The sequence below is a fragment of the Bombina bombina genome, chromosome 9 (genome assembly GCF_027579735.1).
Source record: "Bombina bombina isolate aBomBom1 chromosome 9, aBomBom1.pri, whole genome shotgun sequence".
Taxonomy (NCBI): Eukaryota; Metazoa; Chordata; class Amphibia; order Anura; family Bombinatoridae; genus Bombina; species Bombina bombina.
In genome coordinates this window covers 287,946,058-287,971,548 of record NC_069507.1, presented here as the reverse complement: position 1 = coordinate 287,971,548, position 25,491 = coordinate 287,946,058, and the positions used below count along the sequence as shown (strand labels likewise).

The window sequence follows — 25,491 nt, the reverse complement described above, 5'->3', positions numbered from 1 at the left end:
AGATCCGTACAGCAGAGACTGATCCACCTGCTGCTAAGCCCCAGGACTCTGAGCTCAGTAAATCTCTATCCGCTATTGATAGGTGGAAGTCCCGTTACAATGCACTGATGAAGGAGAAGAGTCAAGTAGAGGATGAAATGGTCACGTTAAACAATCACGTAACAGTGCTAGCGGGAGAGAAGAGGAGCGCAGAGTAAAAAGCGTGGTTAGAACAGGAATCTCTGCTAGACAAGCTGCACCGACAGACCGCAGAAAACACCAGCTTGAGAGTGGAACATGAAACATTAAAGACAAACTTAGCGACACTGGAGGAGAAGCTGACGCTGGCCCATAGTGAGGTGCAGCAACTCAAGGGCAACCTACGTCAGCATGAAGGGATTGTGGATACCTATAAAGAGCAGGTACAAAAACCACGTAAAGAAGCCGATGATATTTTGAAGGACTGTTTAGCCCTAGTCTGGGCACTGAAGAAGTTGAACCCTTATTTATACGGACAGGGATTCTCTCTCATAACGGGAATACAGATGGATTGTCCCTGCAAACTGACATGCCTACCACCCTAGTCCGGTCATCCCCAGGTTGACCCGCCAAAGGGTCAAGCCGGGTCTGCCGGAGTGTTCCACAAGGGGGGAGCTATGTGACAGACCCTTCTGTCAGTACTGAAAGAGTTAACTTTGTTCAGCTTTAAGAAGATATTTTCTAAAGACAAGGTTGCTGCTAGCCTCAGCTATTGTGTACTGTAATTAAGTTTGGTGATAAACATTCCCATTGTTTGGTCACATCCAGAGAGCAGACGCCTAAGTGATAAGAAAGACTAAATTGTTTATCTGCTTAAGTAATGTAATTCTGTTGTGGCATGTCAAAGGGCGTTTTCCCTCTATCTAATGTACAATATTCTTTCAACCCCCCATCTGGGGTCAGACCTGCATAAATACTGGGCATATGGCCTTCAATAAATGGCATTCTGTTTTAACCTTCAATGTGGAGCCTGGTCTCATGTTTGAGGGGGGAATTAGCTGGGTTGTGAGTTGCTGATCTTACATTCAGGGCATCTTCCATCTGGTATTAACCCTTGGTATCCTGTTGGTACCGTAACACATACTGTGTACAAGAAACAGCTCACAGCATAAAGAGACAGCTAGCTCAGTGACACATACTGTGTACAAGAAACAGCTCACATCATAAAGAGACAGCTAGCTCAGTGACACATACTGTGTACAAGAAACAGCTCACAGCATAAAGAGACAGTTAGCTCAGTAACACATACTGTGTACAAGAAACAGCTCACAGCATAAAGAGACAGCTAGCTCAGTGACACATACTGTGTACAAGAAACAGCTCACAGCATAAAGAGACAGTTAGCTCAGTGACACATACTGTGTACAAGAAACAGCTCACAGCATAGAGACAGCTCAGTGACACATACTGTGTGTGAGAGAGACAGTACACAGCATAAAGAGACAGCTAGCTCAGTGACACATACTGTGTACAAGAAACAGCTCACAGCATAAAGAGACAGCTAGCTCAGTGACACATACTGTGTACAAGAAACAGCTCACAGCATAAAGAGAAAGCTAGCTCAGTGACACATACTGTGTGTGAGAGAGACAGTACCCAGCATAAAGAGACAGTTAGCTCAGTGACACATACTGTGTACAAGAAACAGCTCACAGCATAAAGAGACAGCTAGCTCAGTGACACATACTGTGTACAAGAAACAGCTCACAGCATAAAGAGACAGCTTTACAAGACAGCATCTTGGTGAGACAGACTCCCGGAAGCAGACATGGTGCAATGGCTGAGATACAGAGCTTTGGGCGTGCATGAGGCTGCACTGTGTCCTTGAGATAAGGGGACACACCTATATTACAGCTGATTTTGTTGAGGGCAAAGATTATTCAAATTTTTCAATACTGAAGTGATTCATAAAAAATTACTGTCACAAACAATGTCAAAGCACTACCCTGTATGTGACAGCCTGTTCCCTAGAGAGACACTCAGATGTATGTGACAGCCTGTTCCCTAGAGAGACACTCAGATGTATGTGACAGCCTGTTCCCTAGAGAGACACTCAGCTGTATGTGACAGCCTGTTCCCTAGAGAGACACTCAGCTGTATGTGACAGCCTGTTCCCTAGAGAGACACTCAGCTGTATGTGACAGCCTGTTCCCTAGAGAGACACTCAGATGTATGTGACAGACTGCTCCCTAGAGAGACACTCAGATGTATGTGACAGCCTGTTCCCTAGAGAGACACTCAGATGTATGTGACAGCCTGTTCCATAGAGAGACACTCAACTACATGTGTCAGTCGGCTTCCTGAAGAGACTTTCAGCTCCACGTGACAGCCTGCTTCCTGCAGAGCCACCCAAATGTAAGTGACAGCCTGCTTCCTGCAGAGACACCCAAATGTAAGTGACAGCCTGCTTCCTACAGACACCCAAATGTAAGTGACAGTCTGCTTCCTGCAGAGACACCCAAATGTATGTAACAGTCTGCTCCCTACAGAGACACTCAGCTGTATGTGACAGTCTGCTCCTTACAGAGACACTCAGCTGTATGTGACAGTCTGTTCCTTACAGAGACACTCAGCTGTATGTGACAGTCTGTTCCTTACAGTGACACTCAGCTGTATGTGACAGTCTGCTCCTTACAGAGACACTCAGCTGTATGTGACAGTCTGCTCCTTACAGAGACACTCACCTGTATGTGACAGTCTGCTCCCTACAGAGACACTCAGCTGTATGTGACAGTCTGCTTCCTACAGAGACACTCAGCTGTATGTGATAGTCTGCTCCCTACAGAGACACTCAGTTGTATGTGACAGTCTGTTCCTTACAGAGACACTCAGCTGTATGTGACAGTCTGCTCCTTACAGAGACACTCAGCTGTATGTGACAGTCTGCTCCTTACAGTGACACTCAGCTGTATGTGACAGTCTGCTCCTTACAGAGACACTCAGCTGTATGTGACAGTCTGCTCCTTACAGAGACACTCAGCTGTATGTGACAGTCTGCTCCTTACAGAGACACTCAGCTGTATGTGACAGTCTGCTCCTTACAGAGACACTCAGCTGTATGTGACAGTCTGCTCCTTACAGAGACACTCAGCTGTATGTGACAGTCTGTTCCTTACAGTGACACTCAGCTGTATGTGACAGTCTGTTCCTTACAGTGACACTCAGCTGTATGTGACAGTCTGTTCCTTACAGAGACACTCAGCTGTATGTGACAATCTGCTCCTTACAGAGACACTCAGCTGTATGTCACAGTCTGCTCCTTACAGTGACACTCAGCTGTATGTGACAGTCTGTTCCTTACAGAGACACTCAGCTGTATGTGACAGTCTGCTCCCTACAGAGACACTCAGCTGTATGTGACAGTCTGCTCCCTACAGAGACACTCAGCTGTATGTGACAGTCTGTTCCTTACAAAGACACTCAGCTGTATGTGACAGTCTGTTCCTTACAGAGACACTCAGCTGTATGTGACAGTCTGTTCCTTACAGTGACACTCAGCTGTATGTGACAGTCTGCTCCTTACAGTGACACTCAGCTGTATGTGACAGTCTGTTCCTTACAGAGACACTCAGCTGTATGTGACAGTCTGCACCTTACAGTGACACTCAGCTGTATGTGACAGTCTGCTTCCTACAGAGACACTCAGCTGTATGTGACAGTCTGCTCCTTACAGAGACACTCAGCTGTATGTGACAGTCTGCTCCTTACAGAGACACTCAGCTGTATGTGACAGTCTGTTCCTTACAGTGACACTCAGCTGTATGTGACAGTCTGTTCCTTACAGAGACACTCAGCTGTATGTGACAGTCTGCTCCTTACAGAGACACTCAGCTGTATGTGACAGTCTGCTCCTTACAGAGACACTCAGCTGTATGTGACAGTCTGCTCCTTACAGTGACACTCAGCTGTATGTGACAGTCTGCTCCTTACAGAGACACTCAGCTGTATGTGACAGTCTGCTCCTTACAGAGACACTCAGCTGTATGTGACAGTCTGTTCCTTACAGTGACACTCAGCTGTATGTGACAGTCTGTTCCTTACAGAGACACTCAGCTGTATGTGACAGTCTGCTCCTTACAGAGACACTCAGCTGTATGTCACAGTCTGCTCCTTACAGTGACACTCAGCTGTATGTGATAGTCTGTTCCTTACAGAGACACTCAGCTGTATGTGACAGTCTGCTTCCTACAGAGACACTCAGCTGTATGTGACAGTCTGTTCCTTACAGAGACACTCAGCTGTATGTGACAGTCTGCTCCTTACAGAGACACTCAGCTGTATGTGACAGTCTGCTTCCTACAGAGACACTCAGCTGTATGTGACAGTCTGCTCCTTACAGAGACACTCAGCTGTATGTGACAGTCTGCTCCTTACAGAGACACTGAGCTGTATGTGACAGTCTGCTCCTTACAGTGACACTCAGCTGTATGTGACAGTCTGCTCCTTACAGAGACACTCAGCTGTATGTGACAGTCTGTTCCCTACAGAGACACTCAGCTGTATGTGACAGTCTGTTCCTTACAGTGACACTCAGCTGTATGTGACAGTCTGTTCCTTACAGAGACACTCAGCTGTATGTGACAGTCTGCTCCTTACAGTGACACTCAGCTGTATGTGACAGTCTGTTCCTTACAGAGACACTCAGCTGTATGTGACAGTCTGCTCCTTACAGAGACACTCAGCTGTATGTGACAGTCTGTTCCTTACAGAGACACTCAGCTGTATGTGACAGTCTGCTCCTTACAGAGACACTCAGCTGTATGTGACAGTCTGTTCCTTACAGAGACACTCAGCTGTATGTGACAGTCTGCTTCCTACAGAGACACTCAGCTGTATGTGACAGTCTGTTCCTTACAGAGACACTCAGCTGTATGTGACAGTCTGCTCCTTACAGAGACACTCAGCTGTATGTGACAGTCTGCTCCTTACAGAGACACTCAGCTGTATGTGACAGTCTGTTCCTTACGAGACACTCAGCTGTATGTGACAGTCTGCTTCCTACAGAGACACTCAGCTGTATGTGACAGTCTGCTCCTTACAGAGACACTCAGCTGTATGTGACAGTCTGTTCCTTACAGAGACACTCAGCTGTATGTGACAGTCTGTTCCCTACAGAGACACTCAGCTGTATGTGACAGTCTGCTTCCTACAGAGACACTCAGCTGTATGTGACAGTCTGCTCCTTACAGAGACACTCAGCTGTATGTGACAGTCTGCTCCTTACAGAGACACTCAGCTGTATGTGACAGTCTGCTCCTTACAGAGACACTCAGCTGTATGTGACAGTCTGTTCCTTACAGAGACACTCAGCTGTATGTGACAGTCTGCTTCCTACAGAGACACTCAGCTGTATGTGACAGTCTGCTCCTTACAGAGACACTCAGCTGTATGTGACAGTCTGCTCCTTACAGAGACACTCAGCTGTATGTGACAGTCTGCTCCTTACAGAGACACTCAGCTGTATGTGACAGTCTGCTCCTTACAGTGACTTAAATTCATTTTAAATCATTCCTAGTACCTTTAGTTTGTGAGTTATCCTGAAATTATTTATAAAACATTATGCTTATTATTTTTCCAAGAAAGGTGTGACCTCTACAACATACAGTACATATACACCCATCTGCATGTGACAGCCTGCTCTCTACAGACACCATCTGCATGTGACAGCCTGCTCTCTACAGACACCATCTGCATGTGACAGCCTGCTCTCTACAGACACCATCTGCATGTAACAGTCTGCTCTCTACAGACACCACCTGACTGCATGTGACAGTCTGCTCTCTACAGACACCATCTGCATGTGACAGCCTGCTCTCTACAGACACCATCTGCATGTGACAGCCTGCTCTCTACAGACACCATCTGCATGTGACAGCCTGCTCTCTACAGACACCATCTGCATGTGACAGCCTGCTCTCTACAGACACCATCTGTATGTGACAGTCTGCTCTCTACAGACACCATCTGCATGTGACAGCCTGCTCTCTACAGACACCATCTGCATGTGACAGCCTGCTCTCTACAGACACCATCTGCATGTGACAGCCTGCTCTCTACAGACACCATCTGCATGTGACAGCCTGCTCTCTACAGACACCATCTGTATGTGACAGCCTGCTCTCTCTACAGACACCATCTGCATGTGACAGTCTGCTCTCTACAGACACCATCTGCATGTGACAGCCTGCTCTCTACAGACACCATCTGCATGTGACAGCCTGCTCTCTACAGACACCATCTGCATGTGACAGCCTGCTCTCTACAGACACCATCTGCATGTGACAGCCTGCTCTCTCTACAGACACCAGTCTGCATGTGACAGCCTGCTCTCTACAGACACCATCTGCATGTGACAGCCTGCTCTCTACAGACACCATCTGCATGTCACAGCCTGCTCTCTACAGACACCATCTGCATGTCACAGCCTGCTCTCTACAGACACCATCTGCATGTGACAGTCTGCTCTCTACAGACACCATCTGCATGTGACAGCCTGCTCTCTACAGACACATCTGCATGTGACAGCCTGCTCCTCTACAGACACCATCTGCATGTGACAGCCTGCTCTCTACAGACACCTCTGCATGTGACAGCCTGCTCCCCTCTACCAGACACCATCTGCATGTGACCAGCCTGCTCTCTACAGACACCATCTGCATGTGACAGCGCTGCTCTCTACAGACACCATCTGCATGTAACTGTCCTGCTCTCTACAGACACCATTGATGTGACAGCCTGCTCTCTATAGACACCATCTGCATGTGACAGCCTGCTCTCTCTACAGACACCATCTTGCGTGGTGACAGCCTGCTCTCTACAGACACATCTGCATGTGACAGCCTGCTCTCTACAGACAACATCTGCATGTGACAGTCTGCTCTCTACAGACACCATCTGCATGTGACAGTCTGCTCTCTACAGACACCATCTGCATGTGACAGTCTACTCTCTACAGACACCATCTGCATGTGACAGTCTACTCTCTACAGACACCATCTGCGTGTGACAGCCTGCTCTCTACAGACACCATCTGCATGTGACAGTCTCCTCTCTACAGACAACATCTGCATGTGACAGTCTGCTCTCTACAGACACCATCTGCATGTGACAGCCTGCTCTCTACAGACACCATCTGCATGTGACAGTCTGCTCTCTACAGACACCATCTGCATGTGACAGCCTGCTCTCTACAGACACCATCTGCATGTGACAGTCTGCTCTCTACAGACACCATCTGCATGTGACAGCCTGCTCCCTCTAAAGACACCATCTGCATGTGACAGCCTGCTCTCTACAGACACCATCTGCATGTGACAGCCTGCTCTTTACAGACAGCATCTGCATGTGACAGCCTGCTCTCTACAGACACCATCTGCATGTGACAGTCTACTCTCTACAGACACCATCTGCATGTGACAGTCTGCTCTCTCTACAGACACCATCTGCATGTGACAGTCTGCTCTCTCTACAGACACCATCTGCATGTGACAGTCTGCTCTCTCTACAGACACCATCTGCATGTGACAGTCTGCTCTCTCTACAGACACCATCTGCTTGTGACAGTCTGTTTCCTCTACAGACACCATCTGCATGTGACAGTCTGCTCTCTACAGACACCATCTGCATGTGACAGCCTGCTCTCTACAGACACCATCTGCATGTGACAGTCTGCTCTCTCTACAGACACCATCTGCATGTGACAGCCTGCTCTCTACAGACACCTTCTGCATGTGACAGTCTGCTCTCTACAGACACCATCTGCATGTGACAGTCTGCTCTCTCTACAGACACCATCTGCATGTGACATTCTACTCTCTACAGACACCATCTGCATGTGACAGTCTGCTCTCTCTACAGACACCATCTGCATGTGACATTCTACTCTCTACAGACACCATCTGCATGTGACAGTCTGCTCTCTCTACAGACACCATCTGCTTGTGACAGTCTGCTCTCTCTACAGACACCATCTGCATGTGACAGTCTGCTCTCTACAGACACCATCTGCTTGTGACAGTCTGCTCTCTCTACAGACACCATCTGCATGTGACAGTCTGCTCTCTACAGACACCATCTGCTTGTGACAGTCTGTTTCCTCTACAGACACCATCTGCTTGTGACAGTCTGCTCTCTCTACAGACACCATCTGCATGTGACAGTCTGTTTCCTCTACAGACACCATCTGCATGTGACAGTCTGTTTCCTCTACAGACACCATCTGCTTGTGACAGTCTGCTCTCTCTACAGACACCATCTCTGTAGTCATAGGTCTGTATAGATGCTATTATTATTACTCTGCTTAAACACATAGGTCTGTATAGATGCTATTATTATTACTCTGCTTAAACACATAGGTCTGTATAGATGCTAGCATTATTACTCTGCATACACAAATAGGTCTGTATAGATGCTAGCATTATTAATCTGCATACACAAATAGGTCTGTATAGATGCTAGCATTATTACTCTGCATACACAAATAGGTCTGTATAGATGCTAGCATTATTACTCTGCATACACACATAGGTCTGTATAGATGCTAGCATTATTACTCTGCATACACAAATAGGTCTGCATAGATGCTAGCATTATTACTCTGCATACACAAATAGGTCTGTATAGATGCTATTATTATTACTCTGCTTAAACACATAGGTCCGTATAGATGCTAGCATTATTACTCTGCATACACACATAGGTCTGTATAGATGCTAGCATTATTACTCTGCATACACACATAGGTCTGTATAGATGCTAGCATTATTACGTTGCTTACACACATAGGTCTGTATAGATGCTAGCATTATTACTCTGCATACACAAATAGGTCTGTATAGATGCTAGCATTATTACTCTGCATACACAAATAGGTCTGTATAGATGCTAGCATTATTACGTTGCTTACACACATTGGTCTGTATAGATGCTAGCATTATTACTTTGCATACACAAATAGGTCTGTATAGATGCTAGTATTATTACTCTGCATACACAAATAGGTCTGTATAGATGCTAGCATTATTACGTTGCTTACACACATTGGTCTGTATAGATGCTAGCATTATTACTCTGCATAAACAAATAGGTCTGTATAGATGCTAGCATTATTACTCTGCATACACAAATAGGTCTGTATAGATGCTAGCATTATTACTCTGCATACACAAATAGGTCTGTATAGATGCTAGCATTATTACTTTGCTTACACACATAGGTCTGTATAGATGCTAGCATTATTACTTTGCTTACACACATAGGTCTGTATAGATGCTAGCATTATTACTCTTCATACCCACATAGGTCTGTATAGATGCTAGCATTATTACTCTGCATACACAAATAGGTCTGTATAGATGCTAGCATTATTACTCTGCATACACACATTGGTCTGTATAGATGCTAGCATTATTACTCTGCATACACAAATAGGTCTGTATAGATGCTAGCATTATTACTCTGCTTAAACACATTGGTCTGTATAGATGCTAGCATTATTACTCTGCATACACAAATAGGTCTGTATAGATGCTAGCATTATTACGTTGCTTACACACATTGGTCTGTATAGATGCTATTATTATTACTCTGCTTGAACACATTGGTCTGTATAGATGCTAGCATTATTACTCTGCATACACAAATAGGTCTGTATAGATGCTAGCATTATTACTTTGCTTACACACATTGGTCTGTATAGATGCTAGCATTATTACTCTGCATGCACACATTGGTCTGTATAGATGCTATTATTATTACTCTGCTTAAACACATTGGTCTGTATAGATGCTAGCATTATTACTCTGCATGCACACATTGGTCTGTATAGATGCTATTATTATTTCTCTGCTTAAGCACATTGGTCTGTATAGATGCTAGCATTATTACTCAGCATACAGACATTGGTCTGTTTGGATGCTAGCATTATTACTCTGCATGCACACATTGGTCTGTATAGATGCTATTATTATTACTCTGCTTAAGCACATAGGTCTGTATAGATGCTAGCATTATTACTCTGCATACACACATAGGTCTGTATAGATTCTAGCATTATTACTCTGCATACACACATTGGTCTGTGTAGATGTTAGCATTATTACTCTGCATACACACATTGGTCTGTATAGATCTTAGCATTATTACTCAGCATACACACATAGGTCTGTATAGATCTTAGCATTATTACTCTGCATACACACATTGGTCTGTATAGATGCTAGCATTATTACTCTGCATACCCACATAGGTCTGTATAGATCTTAGCATTATTACTCTGCATACACACATAGGTCTGTATAGATGCTAGCATTATTACTCTGCATACACATAGGTCTGTATAGATGCTAGTATTATTACTCTGCATACACACATTGGTCTGTATAGATGCTAGCATTATTACTCTGCATACACATTGGTCTGTATAGATGCTAGCATTATTACTCTGCATACACATAGGTCTGTATAGATGCTAGTATTATTACTCTGCATACACACATTGGTCTGTATAGATGCTAGCATTATTACTCTGCACACACATTGGTCTGTATAGATGCTAGCATTATTACTCTGCATACACACATTGGTCTGTATAGATGCTAGCATTATTACTCTGCATACACACATTGGTCTGTTTGGATGCTAGCATTATTACTCTTCATACCCACATCGGTCTGTATAGATGCTAGCATTATTACTCTGCATACCCACATAGGTCTGTATAGATGCTAGCATTATTACTCTGCATACACATAGGTCTGTATAGATGCTAGTATTATTACTCTGCATACACACATTGGTCTGTATAGATGCTAGCATTATTACTCTGCATACACACATTGGTCTGTATAGATGCTAGCATTATTACTCTGCATACACACATTGGTCTGTTTGGATGCTAGCATTATTACTCTGCATACACACATAGGTCTGTATAGATGCTAGCATTATTACTCTGCATACACACATTGGTCTGTATAGATGCTAGCATTATTACTCTGCATACACACATAGGTCTGTATAGATACTAGCATTATTACTCTGCATACACACATAGGTCTGTATAGATGCTAGCATTATTACTCTGCATACACACATAGGTCTGTATAGATGCTAGCATTATTACTCTGCATACACACATTAGTCTGTTTGGATGCTAGCATTATTACTCTGCATACACACATTGGTCTGTTTGGATGCTAGCATTATTACTCTGCATACATACATAGGTCTGTATAGATGCTAGCATTATTACTCTGCATACACACATAGGTCTGTTTGGATGCTAGCATTATTACTCTGCATACACACATAGGTCTGTATAGATGCTAGCATTATTACTCTGCATACACACATTGGTCTGTTTGGATGCTAGCATTATTACTCTGTACACACACATTGGTCTGTATAGATGCTAGCATTATTACTCTGCATACACACATAGTTCTGTATAGATGCTAGCATTATTACTCTGCATACACACATTGGTCTGTATAGATGCTAGCATTATTACTCTGCATACACACATTGGTCTGTATAGATGCTAGCATTATTACTCTGCATACACACATTGGTCTGTTTGGATGCTAGCATTATTACTCTGCATAAAAACATAGGTCTGTATAGATGTTAGCATTATTATTCTGCATACACACATTGGTCTGTTTGGATGCTAGCATTATTACTCTGCATACACACATAGGTCTGTATAGATGCTAGCATTATTACTCTGCATACACACATTGGTCTGTATAGATGCTAGCATTATTACTCTGCATACACACATAGGTCTGTATAGATACTAGCATTATTACTCTGCATACACACATAGGTCTGTATAGATGCTAGCATTATTACTCTGCATACACACATAGGTCTGTATAGATGCTAGCATTATTACTCTGCATACACACATAGGTCTGTATAGATACTAGCATTATTACTCTGCATACACACATAGGTCTGTATAGATGCCATCTGCATGTGACAGTCTGCTCTCTCTACAGACACCATCTGCATGTGACAGTCTGCTTTCTTTACAGACACCATCTGCATGTGACAGCCTGCTCTCTACAGACACCTTCTGCATGTGACAGCCTGCTCTCTACAGACACCATCTGCATGTGACAGTCTGCTCTCTACAGACACCATCTGCATGTGACAGTCTACTCTCTACAGACACCATCTGCATGTGACAGCCTGCTCTCTACAGACACCATCTGCATGTGACAGTCTGCTCTCTACAGACACCATCTGCATGTGACAGTCTGCTCCCTACAGACACCATCTGCATGTCACAGCCTGCTCTCTACAGACACCATCTGCATGTGACAGTCTGCTCTCTCTACAGACACCATCTGCATGTGACATTCTACTCTCTACAGACACCATCTGCATGTGACAGTCTGCTCTCTCTACAGACACCATCTGCATGTGACATTCTACTCTCTACAGACACCATCTGCATGTGACAGTCTGCTCTCTCTACAGACACCATCTGCTTGTGACAGTCTGCTCTCTCTACAGACACCATCTGCATGTGACAGTCTGCTCTCTACAGACACCATCTGCTTGTGACAGTCTGTTTCCTCTACAGACACCATCTGCTTGTGACAGTCTGCTCTCTCTACAGACACCATCTCTGTAGTCATAGGTCTGTATAGATGCTATTATTATTACTCTGCTTAAACACATAGGTCTGTATAGATGCTAGCATTATTACTCTGCATACACAAATAGGTCTGTATAGATGCTAGCATTATTACGTTGCTTACACACATTGGTCTGTATAGATGCTAGCATTATTACTCTGCATACACACATAGGTCTGTATAGATGCTAGCATTATTACTCTGCATACACAAATAGGTCTGTATAGATGCTAGCATTATTACTCTGCATACACAAATAGGTCTGTATAGATGCTAGCATTATTACTTTGCTTACACACATAGGTCTGTATAGATGCTAGCATTATTACTTTGCTTACACACATAGGTCTGTATAGATGCTAGCATTATTACTTTGCTTACACACATAGGTCTGTATAGATGCTAGCATTATTACTTTGCTTACACACATAGGTCTGTATAGATGCTAGCATTATTACTCTGCATACCCACATAGGTCTGTATAGATGCTAGCATTATTACTCTGCATACACAAATAGGTCTGTATAGATGCTAGCATTATTACTCTGCATACACACATTGGTCTGTATAGATGCTAGCATTATTACTCTGCATACACAAATAGGTCTGTATAGATGCTAGCATTATTACTCTGCTTAAACACATTGGTCTGTATAGATGCTAGCATTATTACTCTGCATACACAAATAGGTCTGTATAGATGCTAGCATTATTACTCTGCATACACAAATAGGTCTGTATAGATGCTAGCATTATTACGTTGCTTACACACATTGGTCTGTATAGATGCTAGCATTATTACTCTGCTTAAACACATTGGTTTGTATAGATGCTAGCATTATTACTCTGCTTAAACACATTGGTTTGTATAGATGCTAGCATTATTACTCTGCTTAAACACATTGGTCTGTATAGATGCTAGCATTATTACTTTGCTTACACACATTGGTCTGTATAGATGCTATTATTATTACTCTGCTTAAACACATTGGTCTGTATAGATGCTAGCATTATTACTCTGCATACACAAATAGGTCTGTATAGATGCTAGCATTATTACGTTGCTTACACACATTGGTCTGTATAGATGCTATTATTATTACTCTGCTTAAACACATTGGTCTGTATAGATGCTAGCATTATTACTCTGCATACACAAATAGGTCTGTATAGATGCTAGCATTATTACTTTGCTTACACACATTGGTCTGTATAGATGCTAGCATTATTACTCTGCATGCACACATTGGTCCGTATAGATGCTATTATTATTACTCTGCTTAAACACATTGGTCTGTATAGATGCTAGCATTATTACTCTGCATGCACACATTGGTCTGTATAGATGCTATTATTATTTCTCTGCTTAAGCACATTGGTCTGTATAGATGCTAGCATTATTACTCAGCATACAGACATTGGTCTGTTTGGATGCTAGCATTATTACTCTGCATGCACACATTGGTCTGTATAGATGCTGTTATTATTACTCTGCTTAAGCACATAGGTCTGTATAGATGCTAGCATTATTACTCTGCATACACACATAGGTCTGTATAGATTCTAGCATTATTACTCTGCATACACAAATTGGTCTGTGTAGATGTTAGCATTATTACTCTGCATACACACATTGGTCTGTATAGATCTTAGCATTATTACTCAGCATACACACATAGGTCTGTATAGATCTTAGCATTATTACTCTGCATACACACATTGGTCTGTATAGATGCTAGCATTATTACTCTGCATACCCACATAGGTCTGTATAGATCTTAGCATTATTACTCTGCATACACACATAGGTCTGTATAGATGCTAGCATTATTACTCTTCATACCCACATCAGTCTGTATAGATGCTAGCATTATTACTCTGCATACCCACATAGGTCTGTATAGATGCTAGCATTATTACTCTGCATACACATAGGTCTGTATAGATGCTAGTATTATTACTCTGCATACACACATTGGTCTGTATAGATGCTAGCATTATTACTCTGCATACACACATTGGTCTGTATAGATGCTAGCATTATTACTCTGCATACACACATTGGTCTGTTTGGATGCTAGCATTATTACTCTGCATACACACATAGGTCTGTATAGATGCTAGCATTATTACTCTGCATACACACATTGGTCTGTATAGATGCTAGCATTATTACTCTGCATACACACATAGGTCTGTATAGATACTAGCATTATTACTCTGCATACACACATAGGTCTGTATAGATGCTAGCATTATTACTCTGCATACACACATAGGTCTGTATAGATGCTAGCATTATTACTCTGCATACACACATTAGTCTGTTTGGATGCTAGCATTATTACTCTGCATACACACATTGGTCTGTTTGGATGCTAGCATTATTACTCTGCATACACACATAGGTCTGTATAGATGCTAGCATTATTACTCTGCATACACACATAGGTCTGTTTGGATGCTAGCATTATTACTCTGCATACACACATAGGTCTGTATAGATGCTAGCATTATTACTCTGCATACACACATTGGTCTGTTTGGATGCTAGCATTATTACTCTGTATACACACATTGGTCTGTATAGATGCTAGCATTATTACTCTGCATACACACATAGTTCTGTATAGATGCTAGCATTATTACTCTGCATACACACATTGGTCTGTATAGATGCTAGCATTATTACTCTGCATACACACATTGGTCTGTATAGATGCTAGCATTATTACTCTGCATACACACATTGGTCTGTTTGGATGCTAGCATTATTACTCTGCATACAAACATAGGTCTGTATAGATGTTAGCATTATTACTCTGCATACACACATTGGTCTGTTTGGATGCTAGCATTATTACTCTGCATACACACATAGGTCTGTATAGATACTAGCATTATTACTCTGCATACACACATAGGTCTGTATAGATGCTAGCATTATTACTCTTCATACCCACATCGGTCTGTATAGATGCTAGCATTATTACTCTGCATACCCACATAGGTCTGTATAGATGCTAGCATTATTACTCTGCATACACATAGGTCTGTATAGATGCTAGTATTATTACTCTGCATACACACATTGGTCTGTATAGATGCTAGCATTATTACTCTGCATACACACATAGGTCTGTATAGATGCTAGCATTATTACTCTGCATACACACATTGGTCTGTTTGGATGCTAGCATTATTACTCTGCATACACACATAGGTCTGTATAGATGCTAGCATTATTACTCTGCATACACACATTGGTCTGTATAGATGCTAGCATTATTACTCTGCATACACACATAGGTCTGTATAGATGCTAGCATTATTACTCTGCATACACACATAGGTCTGTATAGATGCTAGCATTATTACTCTGCATACACACATAGGTCTGTATAGATGCTAGCATTATTACTCTGCATACACACATTAGTCTGTTTGGATGCTAGCATTATTACTCTGCATACACACATTGGTCTGTTTGGATGCTAGCATTATTACTCTGCATACACACATAGGTCTGTATAGATGCTAGCATTATTACTCTGCATACACACATAGGTCTGTTTGGATGCTAGCATTATTACTCTGCATACACACATAGGTCTGTATAGATGCTAGTATTATTACTCTGCATACACACATTGGTCTGTATAGATGCTAGCATTATTACTCTGCATACACACATTGGTCTGTATAGATGCTAGCATTATTACTCTGCATACACACATTGGTCTGTTTGGATGCTAGCATTATTACTCTGCATACACACATAGGTCTGTATAGATGCTAGCATTATTACTCTGCATACACACATTGGTCTGTATAGATGCTAGCATTATTACTCTGCATACACACATAGGTCTGTATAGATGCTAGCATTATTACTCTGCATACACACATAGGTCTGTATAGATGCTAGCATTATTACTCTGCATACACACATAGGTCTGTATAGATGCTAGCATTATTACTCTGCATACACACATTAGTCTGTTTGGATGCTAGCATTATTACTCTGCATACACACATTGGTCTGTTTGGATGCTAGCATTATTACTCTGCATACACACATAGGTCTGTATAGATGCTAGCATTATTACTCTGCATACACACATAGGTCTGTTTGGATGCTAGCATTATTACTCTGCATACACACATAGGTCTGTATAGATGCTAGCATTATTACTCTGCATACACACATTGGTCTGTTTGGATGCTAGCATTATTACTCTGTATACACACATTGGTCTGTATAGATGCTAGCATTATTACTCTGCATACACACATAGTTCTGTATAGATGCTAGCATTATTACTCTGCATACACACATTGGTCTGTATAGATGCTAGCATTATTACTCTGCATACACACATTGGTCTGTATAGATGCTAGCATTATTACTCTGCATACACACATTGGTCTGTTTGGATGCTAGCATTATTACTCTGCATACAAACATAGGTCTGTATAGATGTTAGCATTATTACTCTGCATACACACATTGGTCTGTTTGGATGCTAGCATTATTACTCTGCATACACACATAGGTCTGTATAGATACTAGCATTATTACTCTGCATACACACATAGGTCTGTATAGATACTAGCATTATTACTCTGCATACACACATAGGTCTGTATAGATGCTAGCATTATTACTCTTCATACCCACATCGGTCTGTATAGATGCTAGCATTATTACTCTGCATACCCACATAGGTCTGTATAGATGCTAGCATTATTACTCTGCATACACATAGGTCTGTATAGATGCTAGTATTATTACTCTGCATACACACATTGGTCTGTATAGATGCTAGCATTATTACTCTGCATACACACATTGGTCTGTATAGATGCTAGCATTATTACTCTGCATACACACATTGGTCTGTTTGGATGCTAGCATTATTACTCTGCATACACACATAGGTCTGTATAGATGCTAGCATTATTACTCTGCATACACACATTGGTCTGTATAGATGCTAGCATTATTACTCTGCATACACACATAGGTCTGTATAGATACTAGCATTATTACTCTGCATACACACATAGGTCTGTATAGATGCTAGCATTATTACTCTGCATACACACATAGGTCTGTATAGATGCTAGCATTATTACTCTGCATACACACATTGGTCTGTTTGGATGCTAGCATTATTACTCTGCATACACACATTGGTCTGTTTGGATGCTAGCATTATTACTCTGCATACACACATAGGTCTGTATAGATGCTAGCATTATTACTCTGCATACACACATAGGTCTGTTTGGATGCTAGCATTATTACTCTGCATACACACATAGGTCTGTATAGATGCTAGTATTATTACTCTGCATACACACATTGGTCTGTATAGATGCTAGCATTATTACTCTGCATACACACATTGGTCTGTATAGATGCTAGCATTATTACTCTGCATACACACATTGGTCTGTTTGGATGCTAGCATTATTACTCTGCATACACACATAGGTCTGTATAGATGCTAGCATTATTACTCTGCATACACACATTGGTCTGTATAGATGCTAGCATTATTACTCTGCATACACACATAGGTCTGTATAGATACTAGCATTATTACTCTGCATACACACATAGGTCTGTATAGATGCTAGCATTATTACTCTGCATACACACATAGGTCTGTATAGATGCTAGCATTATTACTCTGCATACACACATTAGTCTGTTTGGATGCTAGCATTATTACTCTGCATACACACATTGGTCTGTTTGGATGCTAGCATTATTACTCTGCATACACACATAGGTCTGTATAGATGCTAGCATTATTACTCTGCATACACACATAGTTCTGTATAGATGCTAGCATTATTACTCTGCATACACACATAGGTCTGTATAGATGCTAGCATTATTACTCTGCATACACACATTGGTCTGTTTGGATGCTAGCATTATTACTCTGTATACACACATTGGTCTGTATAGATGCTAGCATTATTACTCTGCATACACACATAGTTCTGTATAGATGCTAGCATTATTACTCTGCATACACACATTGGTCTGTATAGATGCTAGCATTATTACTCTGCATACACACATTGGTCTGTATAGATGCTAGCATTATTACTCTGCATACACACATTGGTCTGTTTGGATGCTAGCATTATTACTCTGCATACAAACATAGGTCTGTATAGATGTTAGCATTATTACTCTGCATACACACATTGGTCTGTTTGGATGCTAGCATTATTACTCTGCATACACACATAGGTCTGTATAGATACTAGCATTATTACTCTGCATACACACATAGGTCTGTATAGATGCTAGCATTATTACTCTTCATACCCACATCGGTCTGTATAGATGCTAGCATTATTACTCTGCATACCCACATAGGTCTGTATAGATGCTAGCATTATTACTCTGCATACACATAGGTCTGTATAGATGCTAGTATTATTACTCTGCATACACACATTGGTCTGTATAGATGCTAGCATTATTACTCTGCATACACACATTGGTCTGTATAGATGCTAGCATTATTACTCTGCATACACACATTGGTCTGTTTGGATGCTAGCATTATTACTCTGCATACACACATAGGTCTGTATAGATGCTAGCATTATTACTCTGCATACACACATTGGTCTGTATAGATGCTAGCATTATTACTCTGCATACACACATAGGTCTGTATAGATACTAGCATTATTACTCTGCATACACACATAGGTCTGTATAGATGCTAGCATTATTACTCTGCATACACACATAGGTCTGTATAGATGCTAGCATTATTACTCTGCATACACACATTAGTCTGTTTGGATGCTAGCATTATTACTCTGCATACACACATTGGTCTGTTTGGATGCTAGCATTATTACTCTGCATACACACATAGGTCTGTATAGATGCTAGCATTATTACTCTGCATACACACATAGGTCTGTTTGGATGCTAGCATTATTACTCTGCATACACACATAGGTCTGTATAGATGCTAGCATTATTACTCTGCATACACACATTGGTCTGTTTGGATGCTAGCATTATTACTCTGTATACACACATTGGTCTGTATAGATGCTAGCATTATTACTCTGCATACACACATAGTTCTGTATAGATGCTAGCATTATTACTCTGCATACACACATTGGTCTGTATAGATGCTAGCATTATTACTCTGCATACACACATTGGTCTGTATAGATGCTAGCATTATTACTCTGCATACACACATTGGTCTGTTTGGATGCTAGCATTATTACTCTGCATACAAACATAGGTCTGTATAGATGTTAGCATTATTACTCTGCATACACACATTGGTCTGTTTGGATGCTAGCATTATTACTCTGCATACACACATTGGTCTGTATAGATGCTAGCATTATTACTCTGCATACACACATAGGTCTGTATAGATGCTAGCATTATTACTCTGCATACACACATTGGTCTGTATAGATGCTAGCATTATTACTCTGCATACACACATTGGTCTGTATAGATGCTAGCATTATTACTTTGCATACACACATTGGTCTGTATAGATGCTAGCATTATTACTCTGCATACACACATTGGTCTGTTTGGATGCTAGCATTATTACTCTGCATACAAACATAGGTCTGTATAGATGTTAGCATTATTACTCTGCATACACACATTGGTCTGTTTGGATGCTAGCATTATTACTCTGCATACACACATTGGTCTGTATAGATGCTAGCATTATTACTCTGCACACACACATAGTTCTGTATAGATGCTAGCATTATTACTCTGCATACACACATTGGTCTCTTTGGATGCTAGCATTATTACTCTGCATACACACATTGGTCTGTTTGGATGCTAGCATTATTACTCTGCATACAAACATAGGTCTGTATAGATGTTAGCATTATTACTCTGCATACACACATTGGTCTGTATAGATGCTAGCATTATTAGTCTGCATACACACATAGGTCTGTATAGATGCTAGCATTATTACTCTGCATACACACATAGGTCTGTATAGATGCTAGCATTATTACTCTGCATACACACATAGGTCTGTATAGATGCTAGCATTATTACTCTGCATACACACATAGGTCTGTATAGATGCTAGCATTATTACTCTGCATACACACATAGGTCTGTATAGATGCTAGCATTATTACTCTGCATACACACATAGGTCTGTATAGATGCTAGCATTATTACTCTGCATACACACATAGGTCTGTATAGATGCTAGCATTATTACTCTGCATACACACATAGGTCTGTATAGATGCTAGCATTATTACTCTGCATACACACATAGTTCTGTATAGATGCTAGCATTATTACTCTGCATTCACACATTGGTCTGTATAGATGCTAGCATTATTACTCTGCATACACACATTGGTCTGTTTGGATGCTAGCATTATTACTCTGCATACAAACATAGGTCTGTATAGATGTTAGCATTATTACTCTGCATACACACATTGGTCTGTATAGATGCTAGCATTATTACTCTGCATACACACATAGTTCTGTATAGATGCTAGCATCATTACTCTGCATACACACATTGGTCTCTTTGGATGCTAGCATTATTACTCTGCATACACACATTGGTCTGTTTGGATGCTAGCATTATTACTCTGCATACAAACATAGGTCTGTATAGATGTTAGCATTATTACTCTGCATACACACATTGGTCTGTATAGATGCTAGCATTATTACTCTGCATACACACATAGGTCTGTATAGATGCTAGCATTATTACTCTGCATACACACATAGGTCTGTATAGATGCTAGCATTATTACTCTGCATACACACATAGGTCTGTATAGATGCTAGCATTATTACTCTGCATACACACATTGGTCTGTATAGATGCTAGCATTATTACTCTGCATACACACATAGGTCTGTATAGATGCTAGCATTATTACTCTGCATACACACATAGGTCTGTATAGATGCTAGCATTATTACTCTGCATACACACATAGGTCTGTATAGATGCTAGCATTATTACTCTGCATACACACATAGTTCTGTATAGATGCTAGCATTATTACTCTGCATACACACATTGGTCTGTATAGATGCTAGCATTATTACTCTGCATACACACATTGGTCTGTTTGGATGCTAGCATTATTACTCTGCATACAAACATAGGTCTGTATAGATGTTAGCATTATTACTCTGCATACACACATTGGTCTGTATAGATGCTAGCATTATTACTCTGCATACACACATAGTTCTGTATAGATGCTAGCATTATTACTCTGCATACACACATTGGTCTGTTTGGATGCTAGCATTATTACTCTGCATACAAACATTGGTCTGTATAGATGCTAGCATTATTACTGCTCTGTCTATGTATAGATGGTAGTATTTTTTTTCTCTTTACAACTAATTACATTAATCGGATTGCTCTGCTAATGCCAGTTTTTTATGCAGACCCTTAATTCTCTTTGTTTTTCCCCTTTTTTTAGGTCTCTACAATCATGATAAATATATCAGAGTTGGATGTTTGTGATACTTACTCTCCTCCTTCTACAAAGACTCTGCTCTTGGTGGGCTATAGTCTTCTGCTGCCACTTGGGGTTGTGCTTAATGGTGTGTCCCTTTTCATCTTCCTATATGGGCTTCGCCCACTCAGTGTGGTTGGAATATTCCTCTGCAACTTGGCAATAAGTGACCTCCTGTTCTCTCTCTCGTTACCATTTAGGATTTATTACTATTCACAGCACCATTGGCCCTTTGGACCCTTTCTTTGCCGGCTCTCAGGTTCTATCTTTCAGATAAATATGTATGGAAGCTGTGTGTTCCTGCTGTGCATTAACCTGGACCGATACCTGGCAATTGTGTACCCTCTGCGCTTCCGCCACCTGCGCCGTCCTAAAGTGGCCTATCTGGTGTGTTTTTCTGTCTGGTTGCTGATTGTCATGGGATCAGTGCCAGCTGCTCTTGTTCATAGCTCATCAAACTGCTGGAATGGTGACTATGAAGTGCCACGTTGCTTTGAAGGGCTGACTAGCTGGCAAGGTCGTGTCTTCCCTCTTCTCTTGGTGGCTGAGGTTTTAGGGTTCCTGCTGCCTCTTGTAGTGGTGCTATATGCTTCATGCTCTGTTTTTTGGGAGTTGTGCTGTGCACAAGAAGGAGGCCAGGAACGACACCGCAGGACAATAAATCTCCTCTGCCTGAACCTTTGTATTTTCCTTTTCTGCTTTGTGCCCTACAACACAACCCTTATGGCTTATGGGCTTCTGAGAGCAGAGCTAGTATCAGACCCATGGGAGGCACTGCCTGTGGTGAAGAAAATGCTTTCTTTTACAATGCTGCTTGCGAGTACCAACTGTGCCCTGGACCCAATGGTTTATTACTTTAGCACAGAGGGCTTCCGAAAGACTTTGCATAAGCTGAGCAGGAAAGCAAGAAATACCGAGATCAAGCAGGGATTAAACAATGTCACAATGAACAAGGGAAAGCAACAAATATCCTCTGTGGTCAAAGGAGGAAACACACAAGAGGGTCATAGGAATGGGAGTCACCAGGTTAAGGAGGAAACAAGAAGGACTCTTTTGTCTTATGAGGTGAACAAAGCAAATCCTGCACGTAACAATGACAGAAAATCCATGATGCTGCAAAGGACAATTGAGGAATCCAGTATATGAGAGTTGGAGACAGGTTCGGTACTGGCAGCCAGAGTATAGGCTACTTTAGACACCATCAATGGAGACAAATGGCTCTAAAAAAATAAACTCATTAAACTAAATATAACCACAACAAAAGTCTTGATCAGTTATAATCAACCCAGAAGCTCCACAAGATATTTTGGGTAGTCTCTGGGCATACTTTGGGGCCTATTTATTAAAGGTCTTGCGGATCTGATCCGACAGTGTGGATCAGGTCCGCAAGACCTCGCTGAATGCGGAGAGCAATAGGCTCTCAGCATTTAACATTGCACCAGCAGCTCACAAGAGCTGCTGGTGCAACGCCGCCCCTTGCTGACTCGCGGCCAATGGACCGCCAGCAGGGAGCTGTCAATCAACCTGATCGCACTTGATCGGGTTGATTTCCGGCGATTCCTGTCCGCCTGCTCTTTAGACCGCTACTTCATAACTTGTGTTTCTGGCGAGTCTGAAGACTCGCCAGAAACATGGGCCCACAAGCTCCGTACGGAGCTTGAAAAATGGGCCCCATTGTGTCTTTGGGCAGGGTTTGGTCAGTCTGTGAGCAGGGTTTGGTCAGTCTGTGAGCAGGGTTTGGTCAGTCTGTGGGCAGGGTTTGGTTAGTCTATAGGCACGGTTTTGTCTATGAGCAGGGTTTGGTCAGTCTATAGGCAGGGTTTGGTCAGTCTGTGGGCAGGGTTTGGTCAGTCTGTGAGCAGGGTTTAGTCAGTCTGTGGGCAGGGTTTGGTGAGTCTATAGGCACGGTTTTGTCTATGAGCAGGGTTTGGTCAGTCTATAGGCAGGGTTTGGTCAGTCTGTGGGCAGGGTTTGGTCAGTCTGTGAGCAGGGTTTAGTCAGTCTGTGGGCAGGGTTTGGTGAGTCTATAGGCACGGTTTTGTCTATGAGCAGGGTTTCTGTGAGCAGGGTTTAGTCAGTCTGTGGGCAGGGTTTGGTGAGTCTATAGGCACGGTTTTGTCTATGAGCAGGGTTTGGTCAGTCTGTTGGCACGGTTTGGACAGTCTGTGAGCAGGGTTTGGTCAGTGTGTAGGCAGGGTTTGGTTAGTTGGTGTGCAGAGTTTGGTCAGTCTGTGGACAGGGTTTGGTTAGTCTGCTGGCAGGGTTTGGTCAGTCTGTTGGCAGGGTTGGTCAGTCTGTGAGCAGGGTTTGATTAGTCTGCTGGCAGGGTTTGGTCAGTCTAAATCAGGGTTTGGTTAGTCTGTGGGCAGGGTTTGGTCAGTCTATAGGCAGGGTTTGGTTAATCTGTGGGCAGGGTTTGATCAGTCTGTGATCAGGGATTGGTCAGTCTATAGGCAGGGTTTGGTCAGTCTGAGCAGGGTTTGGTCAGTGTTGTAGGCAGGGTTTGGTTAGTCTGTGTGCAGAGTTTCGTCAGTTTGTGAGCAGGGATTAGTTAATCTGTGGACAGGGTTTGTTTAGTCTGCTGGCAGTGTTTGTTTAGTCTGTTGGCAGGGTTTGGTTAGTCTAAAGGCAGGGTTTGGTCAGTCTTTGGGTAGGGTTTGATTAGTCTATGAAAAAGGTTTGGTTAGTCTATGGGCAAGGTTTGGTCAGTCTGTGAGCAGGAATTGGAGAGGGCCCTACAAGCTGTCGGGTAAAATGGATTTTCAAATCTTACACAATCTTTCCCCTTGTCGTGGTCTCCTAATCAAAATGCCATTGATTATGTATTTGTCTTACACAATTCTATAACTACTTTGGATTCACTTTTTAGTGTAATATTTTTATTTTCTAATAATCCTTCAGTCTCTTAATAAGAGATCAAGCAGACAAAATTGTACATATAAAAGTTTATTTATATACATTTAAAGACTCATAACCATCCTTCCACTTCTACCAATAGGTGGCAATCGTGCTAAACTGCTACAATGTATCCAAAAATTGCTAATCCTCACAGAGTTAAAACACTTTAATTTTATTTGCTTACTCAATCTATTCGTGGCCATTCATAACCATAACCATTAATACCAATACAACAAATTCCTAAAATACTTCTAAAACAATTCTTAAAATAATATAATATCGACCTTGGGCAAAATGACTCACACTCTATAAAAAACTAAAAATAAAAATTGGAATGCATTCAAAAATGTAACAATAAGTCCCACACGAA

General features: G+C 41.7%; 1 protein-coding gene across 1 annotated transcript; it reads left to right on the top strand.

Moving 5' to 3' along the window:
- Positions 1–12,517: 12,517 nt before the first annotated feature.
- On the top strand, positions 12,518–23,471 carry LOC128639717 (lysophosphatidic acid receptor 5-like). Its single transcript, XM_053691831.1, has 2 exons — positions 12,518–12,667; positions 22,188–23,471. Exon 2 carries the CDS (start codon positions 22,200–22,202, stop codon positions 23,367–23,369), a length of 1,170 nt encoding a protein of 389 aa, XP_053547806.1. The 5' UTR covers positions 12,518–12,667; positions 22,188–22,199; the 3' UTR covers positions 23,370–23,471.
- The last annotated feature ends 2,020 nt before the right edge of the window (positions 23,472–25,491 follow it).

What these genes read in the sequence shown, in the direction of transcription:
- LOC128639717 (XM_053691831.1), top strand. Translation starts at nt 22,200, where the DNA reads ATGATAAATATATCAGAGTTGGATGTTTGTGATACTTACTCTCCTCCT.